We start from the raw sequence: 15,377 nt of genomic DNA, 5'->3' as shown, positions 1-15,377 counted from the left end.
GTCACGAATTTAAACGAAAAAGCACCTCGGCCCGCAGCCTAAACAGGCCGTTCGTTGTTGGCTGTGGACTAGGTGAGAATGAGTACCAGCAGTGAGACTCAACAAGACGAGTTGAACTGGTCTATTTTTAGTTTTAGTTTTTAGTTTTAGAGATACAGCGTGGAAACCAGCCCTTCAGCCCATTGGGTCTGTGCTAAACCAGCAATCCCCGCACATTAACACTATCCTACACCCACTAGGGACAGATTTTACATTTACCAAGCCAATTAGACTAAAATCCTTGATGTCTTTGGAGTGTGGGAGGAAACCGAAGATCTGGGAGAAAACCCACTCAAGTCACGGGGAGTACGAACAAACTCTGTACAGACAGCACCCGTAATCGGGATCGAACCCGGGTCCTGGGCGCTGCATTTGCTGCAAGGCAGCGACTCTACCGCTGCGCCAGAGTGACCTCACTACGAGTTGGGTGGGGGTGGGATGGAGAGAGAGGTGATGCAAGAGCTATTTGATGTTAGAGAAATCCAAACAGAGATATAGAAGGAAAATAGGACAAATGAATGAAAGATGAGTTAAGTGAGTCCTAGAGTCGTACAGTGCGGAAACATGCCCTTCGGCCCAACTTGCCCACAGAAGGTATAGAAGCTTCGATGATTAAAAAGCAACGATGATCAAGGAAAGGTGGGTGGTCAGGTAGGGGAGTTTACCATAATATTGATTGATTGCTGGGAAGTCAGGACTGTCTTATGAAGAAAGATTGGATAGACTTGGTTTATACTCTCTAGAATTTAGGAGATTGAGAGGGGATCTTATAGAAACTTGAAAAATTCTTAAGGGGTTGGACAGGCTAGATGCAGGAAGATTGCTCCCGATGTTGGGGAAGTCCAGGACAAGGGGTCACAGCTTAAGGATAAGGGGGAAATCCTTTAAAACCGAGATGAGAAGAACCTTTTTCACACAGAGAGTGGTGAATCTCTGGAACTCTCTGCCGCAGAGGGTAGTTGAGGTCCACAGTTCATTGGCTATATTTAAGAGGGAGTTAGATGTGGCCCTTGTGGCTAAGGGGATCAGGGGGTATGGAGAGAAGGCAGGTACGGGATACTGAGTTGGATGATCAGCCGTGATCATATTGAATGGCGGTGCAGGCTCGAAAGGCCGAATGGCCTACTCCTGCACCTAATTTCTATGTTTCTATGGTGAATCTTTTCAACTCTGTACTAAAGCCGACCTGAGCGTTGAATGTCGATTCTAACCTTTTGTTTATTATCATAGATTTGTATAACCTGCAAGCGTCCATAGACTGTGCAAGAACTATATTGCCACAGCAAGGACTGAAAGCCTGGTACGTTGATCCCTCCATCTTTTATTCTTGTTGCATGCAGCCTCTTACTAATTAGTTTGTAATTATATAATGAAATACAGCCAGAGCGTTTAGAGTTACATACAGCGCAGAAACAGACCCATCGGTCCACTGGGACCACGCCCCGTACACTAGCACTATCCTGCACACACCAGTGACAATTTACAATTTTTACCAAAGCCAATTAACCTGCAACCCTGCACGTCTTTGGAGTGTGGGAGGAAACCGGAGCACCCGGAGGAAACCCTCTCGATCACGGGGAGAAACGTACAAACTCAGGGCAGGCAGCTCCCAGAGTCAGGATCGAACCGGGGTCTCTGGCGCTGTAAGGCAGCAACACTTCTGCTGCGCCACCGTGCCCCCTTGGCAGGTGATATAATGGAAGACATTTGAAATGGAAGGCATGGAGTCATCCAGCACAGAAACGTGCCCTTCTGCCCGTCTTGCAACTAACGCAAGCAGGTGGGAATAGTGTCGATGAGGCATCTTGGTCGGTGAGATAAAGTTGAGCCGACGGGCGTGTTTCCATGCTGTGCGACTGTGTGACTTCATAATGTCTGAAGAAGGGTCTCGACCCGAAACGTCACCCACTCCTTTTCCCCAGAAACAGTGTCTGCTGCTGCTGAGTTACTCCAGCTTTTTGTGTCGATCTTTGTTTTAAACCAGCATCTATTGCACTCTAGAATGCCTGGGAAGGAACTGCAGATACTGGTTTAAACCGAAGATAGTCCCAGAAGGCTGGAGTAAGTAACTCAATGGGCAGGCAGCATCTCTGGAGAGAAGGAATGGGTGACGTTTCCTGGTCAAGACCTTTATAATGCATTTCGTTGTCTCTGTACTGTACACTGACAATGACAATTAAAATTGAATCTGAATCTGAATCCGGTATTCAGACCTATCGTGCCTGTTGTAAAATGCCTGTAATGCCTGTTGTATTCCCTTTGCAATGTTTAGAAAGTTTTTATCTCGATGTCCCCGCCTTCCTTTGGTCAATATTTCATCATTCACATCAGAACAATAGACAATACACAACAGGTGCAGCAATAGGCAATTCAGCCCTTCGAGCCAGCACCGCCATTCAATGTGATCATGGCAACGTGAGCAGCAATGGACACAGATGTTCATCATTTAATGAAGTTTATTTTAATGGATTGCGGTCAAGGGAATTTCCCTTTCATACAGAATGACTGGGCCCGATGCAGAATGCCATGGGTTCAACAATGGATCTGCAACCAAGCGCTTCTGACCAGCAGGAACTTCCTCCAGCCTCAGAAGCAAAAGTAGGTGTAATAGCCAATCCATTTACCCTTGCAGTTCTCCACCCAGGAGCTCCTGAAAAAAAGAAAGAATATCCAACGTATGAGAATACATCGAGATACATCGAGAGTCAGGAGCTGGAGCTGGAGACTCACGTTCGATCCCGACCAAATCAAGGTCTTATGGAGGTGCACTAAGTCATGAGAGGAATAGATCGGGCAGACTCACAGAGGCTCTTGCCCAGAGTAGGGGAATCGAGGACCAGAGGACATAGGTTCAAGGTGAAGGGGAAAAGATTTAATAGGAATCTGAGCGGTAACCTTTTCACACAGAGGGTGGTGGGTTTATGGAACGAGCTGCCAGAGGAGGGAGTTGAGGCTGGGACTATCTAAACATTTAAGAAACAGTTAGACAGGTACATGGATAGGACAGGTTTGGAGGGATATGGACCAAACGCAGGCAGGTGGGACTAGTGTAGATGGGACATGTTGGCCGGTGTGGGCAAGTTGGGATGAAGGGCCTGTTTCCACACTGTGACACTCTATGACTTTATGACTCAATAAGGTCATAAAACAATAGACAATAGGTGCAGGAGTAGGCCATTCGGCCCATCGAACCAGCACCACCATTCAATGTGATCATGGCTGATCAACCCCAATCAGTACCTCGTTCCTGCCTTCTCCGCATATCCCCTGAATCTGCTATCTTCAAGAGCCCTATCTAGCTCTCTCTTGAAAGTCCAGCGAACTGGCCTCCAGCGAACCGGGCCTCCACCTCCCTCTAAAGAATAGTAAAATTAGGCCATCGGCCCATCAAGCCTACTCTGCCATTCAATCATGGCTGATCCATCTCTCCCTCCTAACCCCTTTCTCCTGCCTTCTCCCCATAACCCCTGACACTCGTACTAATCAAGAATCTACCTATCTCTGCCTTAAAAATATCCACTGACTTGGCCTCCACCGCCTTCTGTGGCAAAGAATCCCACAGATTCACTCTGACTAAAGAAATTCCTCCTCATCTCCTTCCTAAAGGAACGTCAAGAAAGAGTGAAGAGTGTTTTATTGTCATTATGTCCCAGATAGAACAATGAAATTCTTACTTTCTGCAGCACAACAGAACATGTAAACATAGTACACTGTAAATAATATAATAAATGAGGAAAAAAAAGTTCAGTGTGTGTGTGTGTGTGTGTGTACACCCGCACACGCATGCATACGCATACATACACATAACAGTGCAATAATAACAATAATAGTCTGTAGTTCAGAGCTTATTTTTTCTTGATCTCAGTCTCCAACACAAGAAATAGACTATTACAAACCCACTGACTCCCACAACTACCTCGACTACACTTAGAAACGTAGAAACATAGAAATTAGGTGCAGGAGTAGGCCATTCGGCCCTTCGAGCCTGCACCGCCATTCAATATGATCATGGCTGATCATCCAACTCAGTATCCCGTACCTGCCTTCTCTCCATACCCTCTGATCCCCTTAGCCACAAGGGCCACATCTAACTCCCTCTTAAATATAGCCAATGAACTGGCCTCGACTACCCTTTGTGGTAGAGAGTTCCAGAGATTCACCACTCTCTGTGTGAAAAAAGTTCTTCTCGTCTCGGTTTTAAAGGATTTCCCTCTTATCCTTAAGCTTCTTCCCACCCTGCTTCCTGCAAAGACTCCCCTACTCCCAATTCCTCCGTCTACGCCGCATCTGCGCCCAAGATGAGGTGTTCCATACTAGAACATCCGAGATATCCTCATTCTTCAGAGAACGGGGTTTCCCCTCTTCCATCATTGATGAGGCCCTCACTCGTGCCTCTTCGGTACCCCGCAGCTCTGCCCTTGCTCCCCCTCCCACTAGTCGCAACCAAGACAGAGCCCCCCTGGTCCTTGCCTTCCACCTCATCAGCCGTCGCATGCAACACATAATCCTCCGTTCCTTCCGCAACTGCCTGGCTAAATCCTCCCTTCACACCCAAACCACCCCCTCCCCGGGTACCTTCCCCTGCAACCACAGAGGAAGCAACACCTCGCTATACCTCCTCCCTCGACTCTGTCCAGGGACCCCGACAGTCCTTTCAGGTCAGGCAGAGGTTCACTTGCACCACCTCCTCCAACCTCATCTACTGTATCCGTTGTTCAAGATGTGGACTCTTGTACATCGGCGAGACCAAACGTAGACTGGGCGATCATTTCGTGGAACACCTTTGCTCAGCCCGGCCTGAACCTACCCTGATCTCCCGGTTGCTGGAAACTTTAATTCTCCTTCCCATTCCTACACAGGCCTTTCTGTCCTCTGTCTCCTCCATTGTCGGAGTGAGGCTAAACGCAAATTGGAGGAACAGCATCTCATATTTCGCCTGGGCAGCTTACAGCCCAGTGGTATGAATATTGATTTCTCTCACTTCAGGTAGCCCCGGCATTCCCTCTCTCTCTCTATCCCTCCCCCACCCAAGTCTCATTTTCACCCAACAAACCGTTTACGATTTCCTGTATATCATCGTTACATTTTTTTCATATCTTTCATTCATTGTTCTTTATCTCTCCACATCACCGTCGAAATCTCTTGTTGCCCTCATCCCTAACCTGTCTGAAATAGGGTCTCGATCTGAAATGTCACCCATTCCTTCTCTCCAGAGATGCTGCCTGTCCCGCTGAGTTACGCCAGGTTTTTGTGCTTACTTGAGGCTGTAGTGTTTAAGAAGAACATTTTTCACACAGAGAGTGGTGAATCTCTGGAACTCTCTGCCACAGAGGGTAATTGAGGCCAGTTCATTGACTATATTTAGATGCGGCCCTTGTGGCTAAGGGGATCAGGGGGTATGGAGAGAAGGCAGGTACGGGACACTGAGTTGGATGATCAGCCATGATCATATTGAATGGCGGTGCAGGCTTGAAGGGCCGAATGGCCTACTCCTGCACCTAGTGTCTATGTTTCTATAACCTAATGGCTGTAGGGAAGAAACTGATCCTGAACCTGGACATTACAGTTTTCAGGCCCCTGTATCTTCTTCCCGATTTATTTGTCTAAATAAATGCTGGTATTGCGTTTGGTTTCTTTACTACCAACATATTGTCATATGTTCCGAAACGGAACAATGAAATTCTGACATTGCAGCAGCACAACAAGTAAACATAAGATAGACACAAAACGCGGGAGTAACTCAGCGGGACAGGCGGCATCTCTGGAGAGAAGGAATGGGTGATGTTTCGGGTCGAGATCCTTCTTCCTCGTAGACAATAGACAGGTGCAGGAGTAGGCCCTTCGAGCCAGCAGCGCCATACAATGTGATCATGACTGATCATCCGCAATCAGTAACCAGTTCCTGCCTTCTCTCCATATCCCTTAACTCCGCTATCCATAAGATCTCTATCTAACTCTTGAAAGCATCCAGAGAACCAGCCTCCACCGCCCTCTAAGGCAGAGAATTCCACAGACTCACAACTCTCTGTGTGAAAAAGATTTTCCCCATCTCCATTCTAAATGGCTTACCCCTTATTCTTAAACTATGGCCCCTGGTTCTGGACTCCCCCAACATCGGGAACATGTTTCCTGCCTCTAGCGTGGCCAAACCCTTCATAATCTTATATGTTTCAATAAGATCTCCTCTCATCCTTCTAAATTCCAGAGTGTACTAGCCCAGCTGCTCCAAACTATCAACATATGACGGAGAGCAGGAGGAATCCCAGAGGGGGAGCAGCGAGAGAGGGTGTTGCAGACTTTTTGTTGGAAGAGAAGGACTTGTTCTTCAAAGTAGACATTTATTTAGCATATTTTGCATATTTTAGCATATTTAGCATATTTTGCAGTGGAGCAGATGACATGTGTGGGCAAGAACTGCAGATGCTGATTTACACCAAAGGTGGACACAACATACTGGAGTAACTCAACGGGACAGGCAGCATCTCTGGAGAGAAGGAATGGGGTCCTAGAGTCGGAGAGCAGGTGGAATCACAGAGGGGAACCAATCGTGGAGTCAGAGGGTCTCAGACAAAGGGTCTCGACCCAAAACGTCAACCGTTCCTTCTCTCCAAAGGTGCTGCATATCTCCCTGAGTTACTCCAGCTTTTCGTGCCTATCTTCGGTTTAAACCAGCATCTGCAGTTCCTTCATACACAGATATGTAAACATAGCACACGAAAAATGCTGGAGTAACTCAGCGGGGCAGGCAGCAACTCCGTGGAGAGAAGGAATGGGCGACGTTTTGGGTCGAGATCCTTCTTCAGACTGATGTCAGTGGAGGGGCGGGACAGATAGAATGAATTGGGGAAGGTAAGACTGGTGGAAGAACTGGGACGGGGATGGAGAGGGAGGGAAAGCAGGGCTATCTGAAATTAGAGAAATCAATGTTCATACCGCTGGGGTGTAGACAGCCCAAGCGAAATATGAGGTGTTGTTCCTCCAATTTGTGCTGGGCCTCACTCTGACAATGGAGGAGGCCCAGGACAGACGTAGTATTCTGTAAACAATATATGTTGGCATGACCATTATAAACCAGAGTGAGGATGTACACACCAGGCCTCCATTCCTCGTTCGCTCACTATCTTGGCTGCACACTCAATGTCAGGTTCCAAGTCATCCCCCAGGAATTCTGTAGTGAGAAATCAAAAATGTACATTGCATTAAACAGACATTGAACATAGAACTTAATAGTGAAAGGCCAGGATAGAGTGGATGTGGAGAGGATGTTTCCACTGCTGGGAGAGTCTTGGCCCAGAGGTCACAGCCTTAGAATAAAAGGACGTTCCTTTAGGAAGGAGATGAGGAGGAATTTATTTAGTCAGAGGATGGTGAATCTTTGGAATTCATTGGCACAGAAGGCTGTAGAGGCCAAATCAGTAGATACTTTTAAGGTGGAGGTTGTCAGTTTCTTGATTAGTACGGGTGTCAGGGGTTATGGGGAGAACGCAGGAGAATGGGGTTGAGAGGGAAAGATAGATCAGCCACGATTGAATGGCAGAGTAGACTTATAACCATATAACCATATAACAATTACAGCACGGAAACAGGCCATCTCGGTCCTACAAGTCCGTGCCGAACAACTTTTTTTTCCCTTAGTCCCACCTGCCTGCACTCATACCATGATGGGTCGAATGGCCTAATTCTGCTCCTATCACTTGCGAATTTATGAACTTAAAGACTGAAGGTACTGTCCCACTGTATGAGGTAATTCAAGAGCTCTTCCGAGTTTAAAAAAAAAAAAAAATCGTGGTAAGCACATGGAATGTACTTTGCGGGTACGTCGGAGCTCAGGGACGTCTCTTAGCGGCTCGTAACGCTAACGGCAGGTACTCGGGAAACTCGGTAAGCTCGGGAAGACTCGTGAAGATTTTTCAACATGTTGAAAAATGTCCACGAGAGCCCCGAGTACCTACGAGTCCCATAAAGTAGCACAGGAGAATTGGAATGATTGCAAATTCTGCTTTAACTATAAGCTGCAAAACAGTAGCCTGGAAATAGGGTGTAAGTTAAATCGAGAGTTAAAATTGGCATGTCGTAAAGGTAATGCTACGGTTGTTATGAGCTGGGCTTGTATACTCAGGAATTTAGAAGGATGAGAGGGAATCTTATTGAAACATAGAAAATTATTAAGGGTTTGGACACGCTAGAGGCAGGAAACATGTCCTCGATGTTGGGGGAGTCCAGAATCAGGGGCCACAGTTTAAGAATAAAGGGTAAGCCATTTAGAACGGAGATGAGGAAACACATTTTTTCACACAGAGAATTGTGAGTCTGTGGAATTCTCTGCCTCAGAGGGCGGTGGAGGCCGGTTCGCTGGATACTTTCAAGAGAGAGCTAGATAGGGCACTTAAAGATAGTGGAGTCGGGGGATATGGGGAGAAGGCAGGATAATGATTGGGGATGATCACATTGAATGGCGATGCTGGCTCGAGGGGCCGAATGGCCTACTCCTCCTGCACCGATTATCTATTGTCTCAATGTCACCCCTTGGAAGTGACTGAATTTAATTCCTCGCCAACAGAGCAACCCCGCCCCCTCTGGCCACCTGTCTGTCTTTTCGATAGGAGGTATACCCTTGAACATTAACCATATAACCATATAACAATTACAGTACGGAAACAGGCCATCTCGGCCCTACAAGTCCGTGCCGAACAACTTTTTTTCCCCTTGGTCCCACCTGCCTGCACTCATACCATAACCCTCCATTCCCTTCTCATCCATATGCCTATCCAATTTATTTTTAAATGATACCAATGAATTTTAAATGATACCAATAATATTCAGTTGCCAGCCCTGGCCCTCTTGCTGCCATGTCTCTGTAATTCCCACAACATCATACTTGCTAATTCCTGACAAGAGCATCCCATTTTCTTGATGTACTTACCGGTACATCTCCTGCCACAGCCATTGACGGCACCAGGAGTCTCTCCATCATCACACCACCATTTGCTGCTGATCTGAAAAATCCCGTACTCGGATGCCCATCTTCTTCCATCCCTCACTTCGCGTCCCACCTCACGGGTGTTGTATTTGCTCTCATGTTCGGCCAGGCACAACCCTGGAATTAAAATCAACACTCCAATATAGAGAGGCATTGTAGTGAAAGAGTTTAGTCTTTTATTTTTAGATGGGACAAAGCACAGGAACAGGCCCTTAGACCCACCTTGTACGCACCGACCAGCGACCCCCCCGTACATTAACACTACCCTACACAGACTTGGGACAATTTACACATTGACCTACAAACCTGTACGTCTTTGGAGTGTGGGAGGACTACGGGTGTTTGTACGTTCTCCCCGTGACCTCGTGGGTTTTCTCTGAGATTTTCGGTTTAGAACCATTTAGCCATTTCGAGCCACAGAAGCCATTTGGAATGGAAATGAGGAAACGCTTTTTTCACACCGAGAGTTGTGAGTCTGTGGAATTCTCTGCTTTACAAGGCGGTGGAGGCCGGTTCCCTGGATACTTTCAAGAGAGAGCTAGATAGTGGTGTATCTCTGGACCTCTCTGCCACAGAGGGTAGTCGAGGCCACAGTTCATTGGCTATATTTAAGAGGGAGTTAGATGTGGCCCTTGTGGCTAAAGGGATCAGGGGGTATGGAGAGAAGGCAGGTACAGGATACTGAGTTGGATGATCAGCCATGATCATATTGAATGGCGGTGCAGGCTCGAAGGGCCGAATGGCCTACTCCTGCACCTAATTTCTATGTTTCTATGTTTCTATAGGGCTCTTAAAGATAGCAGAGTCAGGGGATATGGGGAGAAGGCAGGAACGGGGTACTGATTGTGGACGATCAGCCATGATCACATTGAATGGCGGCGCTGACTTGAAGGGCCGAATGGCCTACTCCTGCACCTATTGTCTATTGTACTCCTACACTTCAAAGACGCACAGGTTTGTAGGTTGATTGGCTTGGGTTTGTGTGAATTGACCCTCGTGGGTATAAACTTGTGGGGATTGCTGGTCGACCCGGACTCGGTGGGCCGAAGGGCCCGTTTCCGCGCTGTTTCTCTAAAACTAAAACCGCCCCTCAGCCTCTTGCGCTCCAAGGAATAAATTCTAGCCTGCCCAACCTCTCCCTAATGCACAGCACCTCAAGTTTTGGCAACATTCTTGCTAAGACCCTAATGTATAAATCATAGTTATTTCAATGCACGATGTCTTATCAAGAATGGATAGAAGGTCATGAGATTGAAACTAGGGACAAAATACTTTCCATAAGAAGCTTTAAAAAAAAAATAGATCTGCGAAGCACCGAGGTAAGTTAGAAACGATGATCAAAATGACAATGAAGTTTGATTCAGCTGATCGCCCCAATCGTGTTGTCTCAAGTTGCAAGTGTTATTCTCTTGAATAATAAAGCTGTGAGTTTAGTTTATTGTCACGTGGACTGAGGGTCAGTGAAAAGCTTTTGTTGCGTGCTAACCAGTCAGCAGAAAGACAATACGTGTTTACAATCGAGCCATTTACAGTGTATAGATACATGATGAGGGAATGACGTTTAGTGCAAGGTAAATCCGATCAAGGATAGTCCGAGGGCCATCGAAAAGTTCGATAGTAGTTCAGCACTGCTCTCTGGTTGTTGGTGGGATGGTTCAGTTGCCTGATAACAGCTGGGAAGAAAATGTCCCTGAATCTGGAGGTGTGCGTTTTCACACTTCTGTACCTTTTGCCCGATGGGAGAGGGGAGAAGAGGGAGTGGCCGGGGTGCGACTGGTCCTTGATGATGCTGCTGGCCTTGCCGAGGCAGCGCGAGGTGTAGATGGAGTCAATGGAAGGAGGGTTAGTTTGTGTGATGGTCTGGTCTGCGTTAACAACTCGAGTGAGAATAAACTACCGATCAGTTCGTTTTTACCTCAGTGCCGGAGAAAGGTTTGGACATAAGAACCGGCGATAAAATTAACAGCGTAGGAAAGGAACTGCAGATGCTGGTTTACTCCAAAGAGAGACACAAAATGCTGGAGTAACTCAGCGGGACTGGCAGCATCTCTGGAGAGAAGGAATGGGTGACGTTTTGGGTACGAGACCCTTCATCAGACTGACAGTATACAGATCAGTGTATAATCCACACATGTATATAGAAAATAGGTGCAGGAGGAGGCCATTTGGCCCTTGGAGCCTGCATATATATATACACATACGTACACACATAAAAAACAAATAAACAAAAATCATGCAACAATACCAATGATAGTCCATGTAGTTCAGAGCTTAATGGAGGTTGTGGTATTTAATATAGACTAGATGGCTGCAGGGGAGAAGCTGCTCCTGAACCTGGATGTTACAGTTTTCAGGCTCCTGTACCTTCTTTAAATAGCAAAGAGAAAATGTGACTTACAATCAGCGACGCTGTACTGGGTGAATTTGGTTAGCCTGGAGTCCTTTATAACGTTGACCATTTCACATCTGCTGAAGATTTTGGCGCTGGAGACAGCGATCAGGACACTGAGAATAACAAGCGTCTTCATCTTGTCACCAGGGTATGTGCCGATATGGAACGAATGCCTGTGCCTTTATACAGGACCGAATCAGTCTTATCAGTCTGAATCAGTCTTATCAGTCTGAAAATGCCAGTTAAATAGAGAACCTGGGGGAAAAAGCAAACAATTTCTGTGCGATGAGTCACAGGGCCTGAACAGGTAAGATTTCACAAAGTTTGCAATGCAAAGGAGGGTCGAGAAGATTGTGCCAGATAACGTACACAACACATCTTGCCGATAGACACAAAACGCTGGAGTAACTTAGTGGGACAGGCAGTGACTCTGGAGAGAAGGAATAGCAAAATGATTTGAGTATAGGAGCAGGGAGGTTCTACTGCAGTTGTACAGGGTCTTGGTGAGACCACACCTAGAGTATTGCGTACAGTTTTGGTCTCCAAATCTGAGGAAGGACATTATTGCCATAGAGGGAGTGCAGAGAAGGTTCACCAGACTGATTCCTGGGATGTCAGGACTGTCTTATGAAGAAAGACTGGATAGACTTGGTTTATACTCTCTAGAATTTAGGAGATTGAGAGGGGATCTTATAGAAACTTACAAAATTCTTAAGGGGTTGGACAGGCTAGATGCAGGAAGATTGTTCCCGATGTTGGGGAAGTCCAGGACAAGGGGTCACAGCTTAAGGATAAGGGGGAAATCCTTTAAAACCGAGATGAGAAGAACTTTTTTTCACACAGAGAGTGGTGAAATCTCTGGAACTCTCTGCTGCAGAGGGTAGTCGAGGCCAGTTCATTGGCTATATTTAAGAGGGAGTTAGATGTGGCCCTTGTGGCTAAGGGGATCAGAGGGTATGGAGAGAAGGCAGGTACGGGATACTGAGTTGGATGATCAGCCATGATCATAATGAATGGCGGTGCAGGTTCGAAGGGCCGAATGGCCTACTCCTGCACCTAATTTCTATGTTTCTATGAATGGGTGACATTTCGGGTCGAGACCCTTCTGAAGGCGCTGGGCAGGCCGTATTTGGAGTACTGTGAGCAAATTTGGGCCCCATATCTGAGGAAGGATGTGCTGGCTCTGGAGAGGGTCCAGAGGAGGTTTACAAGAATGATCCCAGGAATGAGTGGGTTAGCGTATGATGAGCGTTTGACAGCACTGGGCCTGTACTTGCTGGAGTTTAGAAGGTTGAGGGGGGGACCTCATTGAAACTTACTGAATAATGAAAGATGTGGAAAGGATGTTTCCACTGATGGGAGAGTCTAGGACCAGAGGTCACAGCCTCAGAATTAAAGGGCGCTCTTTTAGAATGGAGGTATGGAGGAACTTCTTTAGTCAAAGGGTAGTTAATCTGTGGAACTCATTGCCACAGAGGGTTGTGGAGGCCAAGTCGCAGTGGATATTTTTAAGGCAGAGGTCGACAAATTCCTGATTAGAACGGGTTCAAGGGTTGTGGGGAGATCAGCCATGAGTGAATGGCAGAGTGGACTCGATGGGCCGAATGGCCTAATTCTACTCCTATAACTTGTAAATTGGTGAAATGCTTCTGTGTTTTCTGACAGCGCTATTTTGCTTTGTACACAATCCAATGGCGGCCCAGTGGCACTGCAGTAGCGTTTAGATACAGTGCGGAAACAGACCCTTCGATCCACCGAGTCTGCACCAACCAGCACATTAACTCTATCCCACACACATTAGGGGACCATTTACATTTATACCAAGCCAATGGACTTCTACTCAGCAACCGTGGACTTCTACTCAGCGGCTTGTGGAAAGCATCTTGTCCGGAAATATTACCATCTGGTTTGGGAATTGCTCTGCCCAGGACAAGAAGGCTCTGCAGAGAGTAGTGCGTTCGGCCGAACGCACTATGGGAACTTCACTCGCCCCCCCTGCAGGAACTATACATCAGGAGGTGCAACTCCAGAGCCAATAAAATCATGGGAGACCCCTTCCACCCCAGCAACAGACTGTTCCAGCTGCTACGGTCAGGCAAACGCCTCCGTTGCCATGCTGTGAGAACGGAGAAGTTGAGAAGGAGTTTCTTCCCAAAGGCCATTAGGACTGTAAACTCCTATCTCACCAGGGACTAGCTTTTACTGTGCCACTCTACTGCTTTTTTTAAAAAGTGCTGTTTTCCCTTTTTTCCCTTTTTCCTTCTGCCCACAATATTTAATATGTAAAATAATATGTGATTCTGTTCCATTCTGTTTGTAGTTTCCGCGAGCACTGCCACTTTTCATTTCACTGCGCATCTCGAATGTGTATGTGACGAATAAACTTGACTTGACTTGACTTAATCTACAAATTTGCATGCTTTTGGAGTGTGGGAGGAAACCGAAGATCTCGGAGAAAATCCTCGTGCTCGCGGGGAGAACGTACAAACTCCATACAGACAGCTCCAGTATTCAGGATTGAACCCAGGTCTCTGGCGCTGTAAGGCAGCATCCCAACCGCTGCGCCACCTTGCCGCACCAGCGACCCAGGTTCGATCCTGACTACGGGTGCTGCCTGCACAGAGTTTGTACCTTCTCCCTGTGACCTGCGTGGGTTTTCTCCGGGTGCTCCGGTTTCCTCCCACACTCCAAGGACGTGCAGGCTTGTGGGTTAGTTGGCTTCGGTAAAGGAATGTTTTCATTGTTCCTATTGTGTGGGATGGTGCTAGTGTACGGGGTGATCGCTGGCCGTCACGGACTCGGTGGGCCGAAGGGCCTGTTTCCGCGTTGTATCCCTACAGTCTAGAGTCTCTGTGTTTGACGCTGAATCTGTTTCGGGGGTGGTTTGTGGTGACCATGTAAAACACCCTGGGCAAACAAACCATATCACCTCCTAGCCTGCCACACATCACAGTGCCTTTTGGCCACATGTTTACGCTCTTTCATCATCATTGGGTGAAACTCATGAAACTCCCTGTGTAATGTATGGGGGAAACACCTTTAACACACAAACTTTAGAAGCTTGTAGAAAAGGGACCTCCTCACATGTATGAAAACATTTTTCACACAGGGAGTGGTGAATCTCTCTGGAATTCTCTGCCACAGAAGGTAGTTGAGGCCAGTTCATTGGCTATATTTAAGAGGGAGTTAGATGTGGCCCTTGTGGCTAAAGGGATCAGGGGGTATGGAGAGAAGGCAGGTACAGGATACTGAGTTGGATGATCAGCCATGATCATATTGAATGGCGAATGGTGCAGGCTCGAAGGGCCGAATGGCCTACTCTTGCACCTATTTTATGTCTATGTTTCTATGTTTCAAGCATGGCAACTGGAGATGGCCAATCACAGAATGTTCTAGAGGCCAAGCCAATGGATTATTTTAAGGCAGAGTTAGATTCTTGATTAGTTTGGTTTAGTTTAGTTTAGAGATGCAGCACCCTTCAGCCCACCGATCCTTGCCCATTAATGCAGGCCTACACACATAGGCTTGGTATAAATGAAAATTGTCCCTAGTGTGTGTAGGATAGTGTTAATGTGCGGGGATCGCTGGTCGGCACGGACTTGGTAGGCCGAAGGGCCTGTTTCTGTGCTGTATCTCTGAAATGAACTAAACACTAGGAACAATTTACACCTATACCAAGTATACAAACCCAAGCCAATTAACCTGTATGTCTTTGAACTGTGGGAGGAAGCCGAAGATTTTGGCGAAAATCCATGCAGGTCACGGGGAGAACGTACAAACTCCGTACAGACAGCACATAGTCGGGTCGAACCTGGGTCTCCGGCGCTGCATTCGCTGTAAGGCAGCAACTCCATCCGCTGCGCCACCGTGCCGCCCTTAGTACGGGTATCAGGGGCTATGGGGAGAAGGCGGGGGAATAGGGGAAGGAAGGAGAGATAGATCAGTCATGGTTGAATGGCTGAACAG

At 47.1% G+C, this 15,377-nt stretch overlaps 1 protein-coding gene across 1 annotated transcript; it reads right to left on the bottom strand.

Annotated features, from left to right (window-relative positions):
• Positions 1–1,976: 1,976 nt before the first annotated feature.
• On the bottom strand, positions 1,977–11,595 carry LOC129703057 (lysozyme C-1/C-2-like). Its single transcript, XM_055645246.1, has 4 exons — positions 11,418–11,595; positions 8,963–9,136; positions 7,132–7,207; positions 1,977–2,689 (listed from the first exon to the last, which is right to left on the bottom strand). Exons 1-4 carry the CDS (start codon positions 11,545–11,547, stop codon positions 2,626–2,628), a joined length of 444 nt encoding a protein of 147 aa, XP_055501221.1. The 5' UTR covers positions 11,548–11,595; the 3' UTR covers positions 1,977–2,625.
• Between the last annotated feature and the right edge of the window lie 3,782 nt (positions 11,596–15,377).

Source organism: Leucoraja erinacea, chromosome 13, assembly GCF_028641065.1.
Source record: "Leucoraja erinacea ecotype New England chromosome 13, Leri_hhj_1, whole genome shotgun sequence".
NCBI lineage: Eukaryota > Metazoa > Chordata > Chondrichthyes > Rajiformes > Rajidae > Leucoraja > Leucoraja erinaceus.
Note: the sequence above shows the minus strand (reverse complement) of the source record. Positions and strands in the feature narration are given on the sequence as shown.

Coding starts and splice junctions, on each gene's coding strand:
- LOC129703057 (XM_055645246.1), bottom strand. CDS start 11,547: ATGAAGACGCTTGTTATTCTCAGTGTCCTGATCGCTGTCTCCAGCGCC. Junction 9,137..11,417: donor CCAGTACAGCGTCGCTGATT/GTAAGTCACATT, acceptor TTTTAATTCCAG/GGTTGTGCCTGGCCGAACAT. Junction 7,208..8,962: donor CTGTGGCAGGAGATGTACCG/GTAAGTACATCA, acceptor TTCTCACTACAG/AATTCCTGGGGGATGACTTG.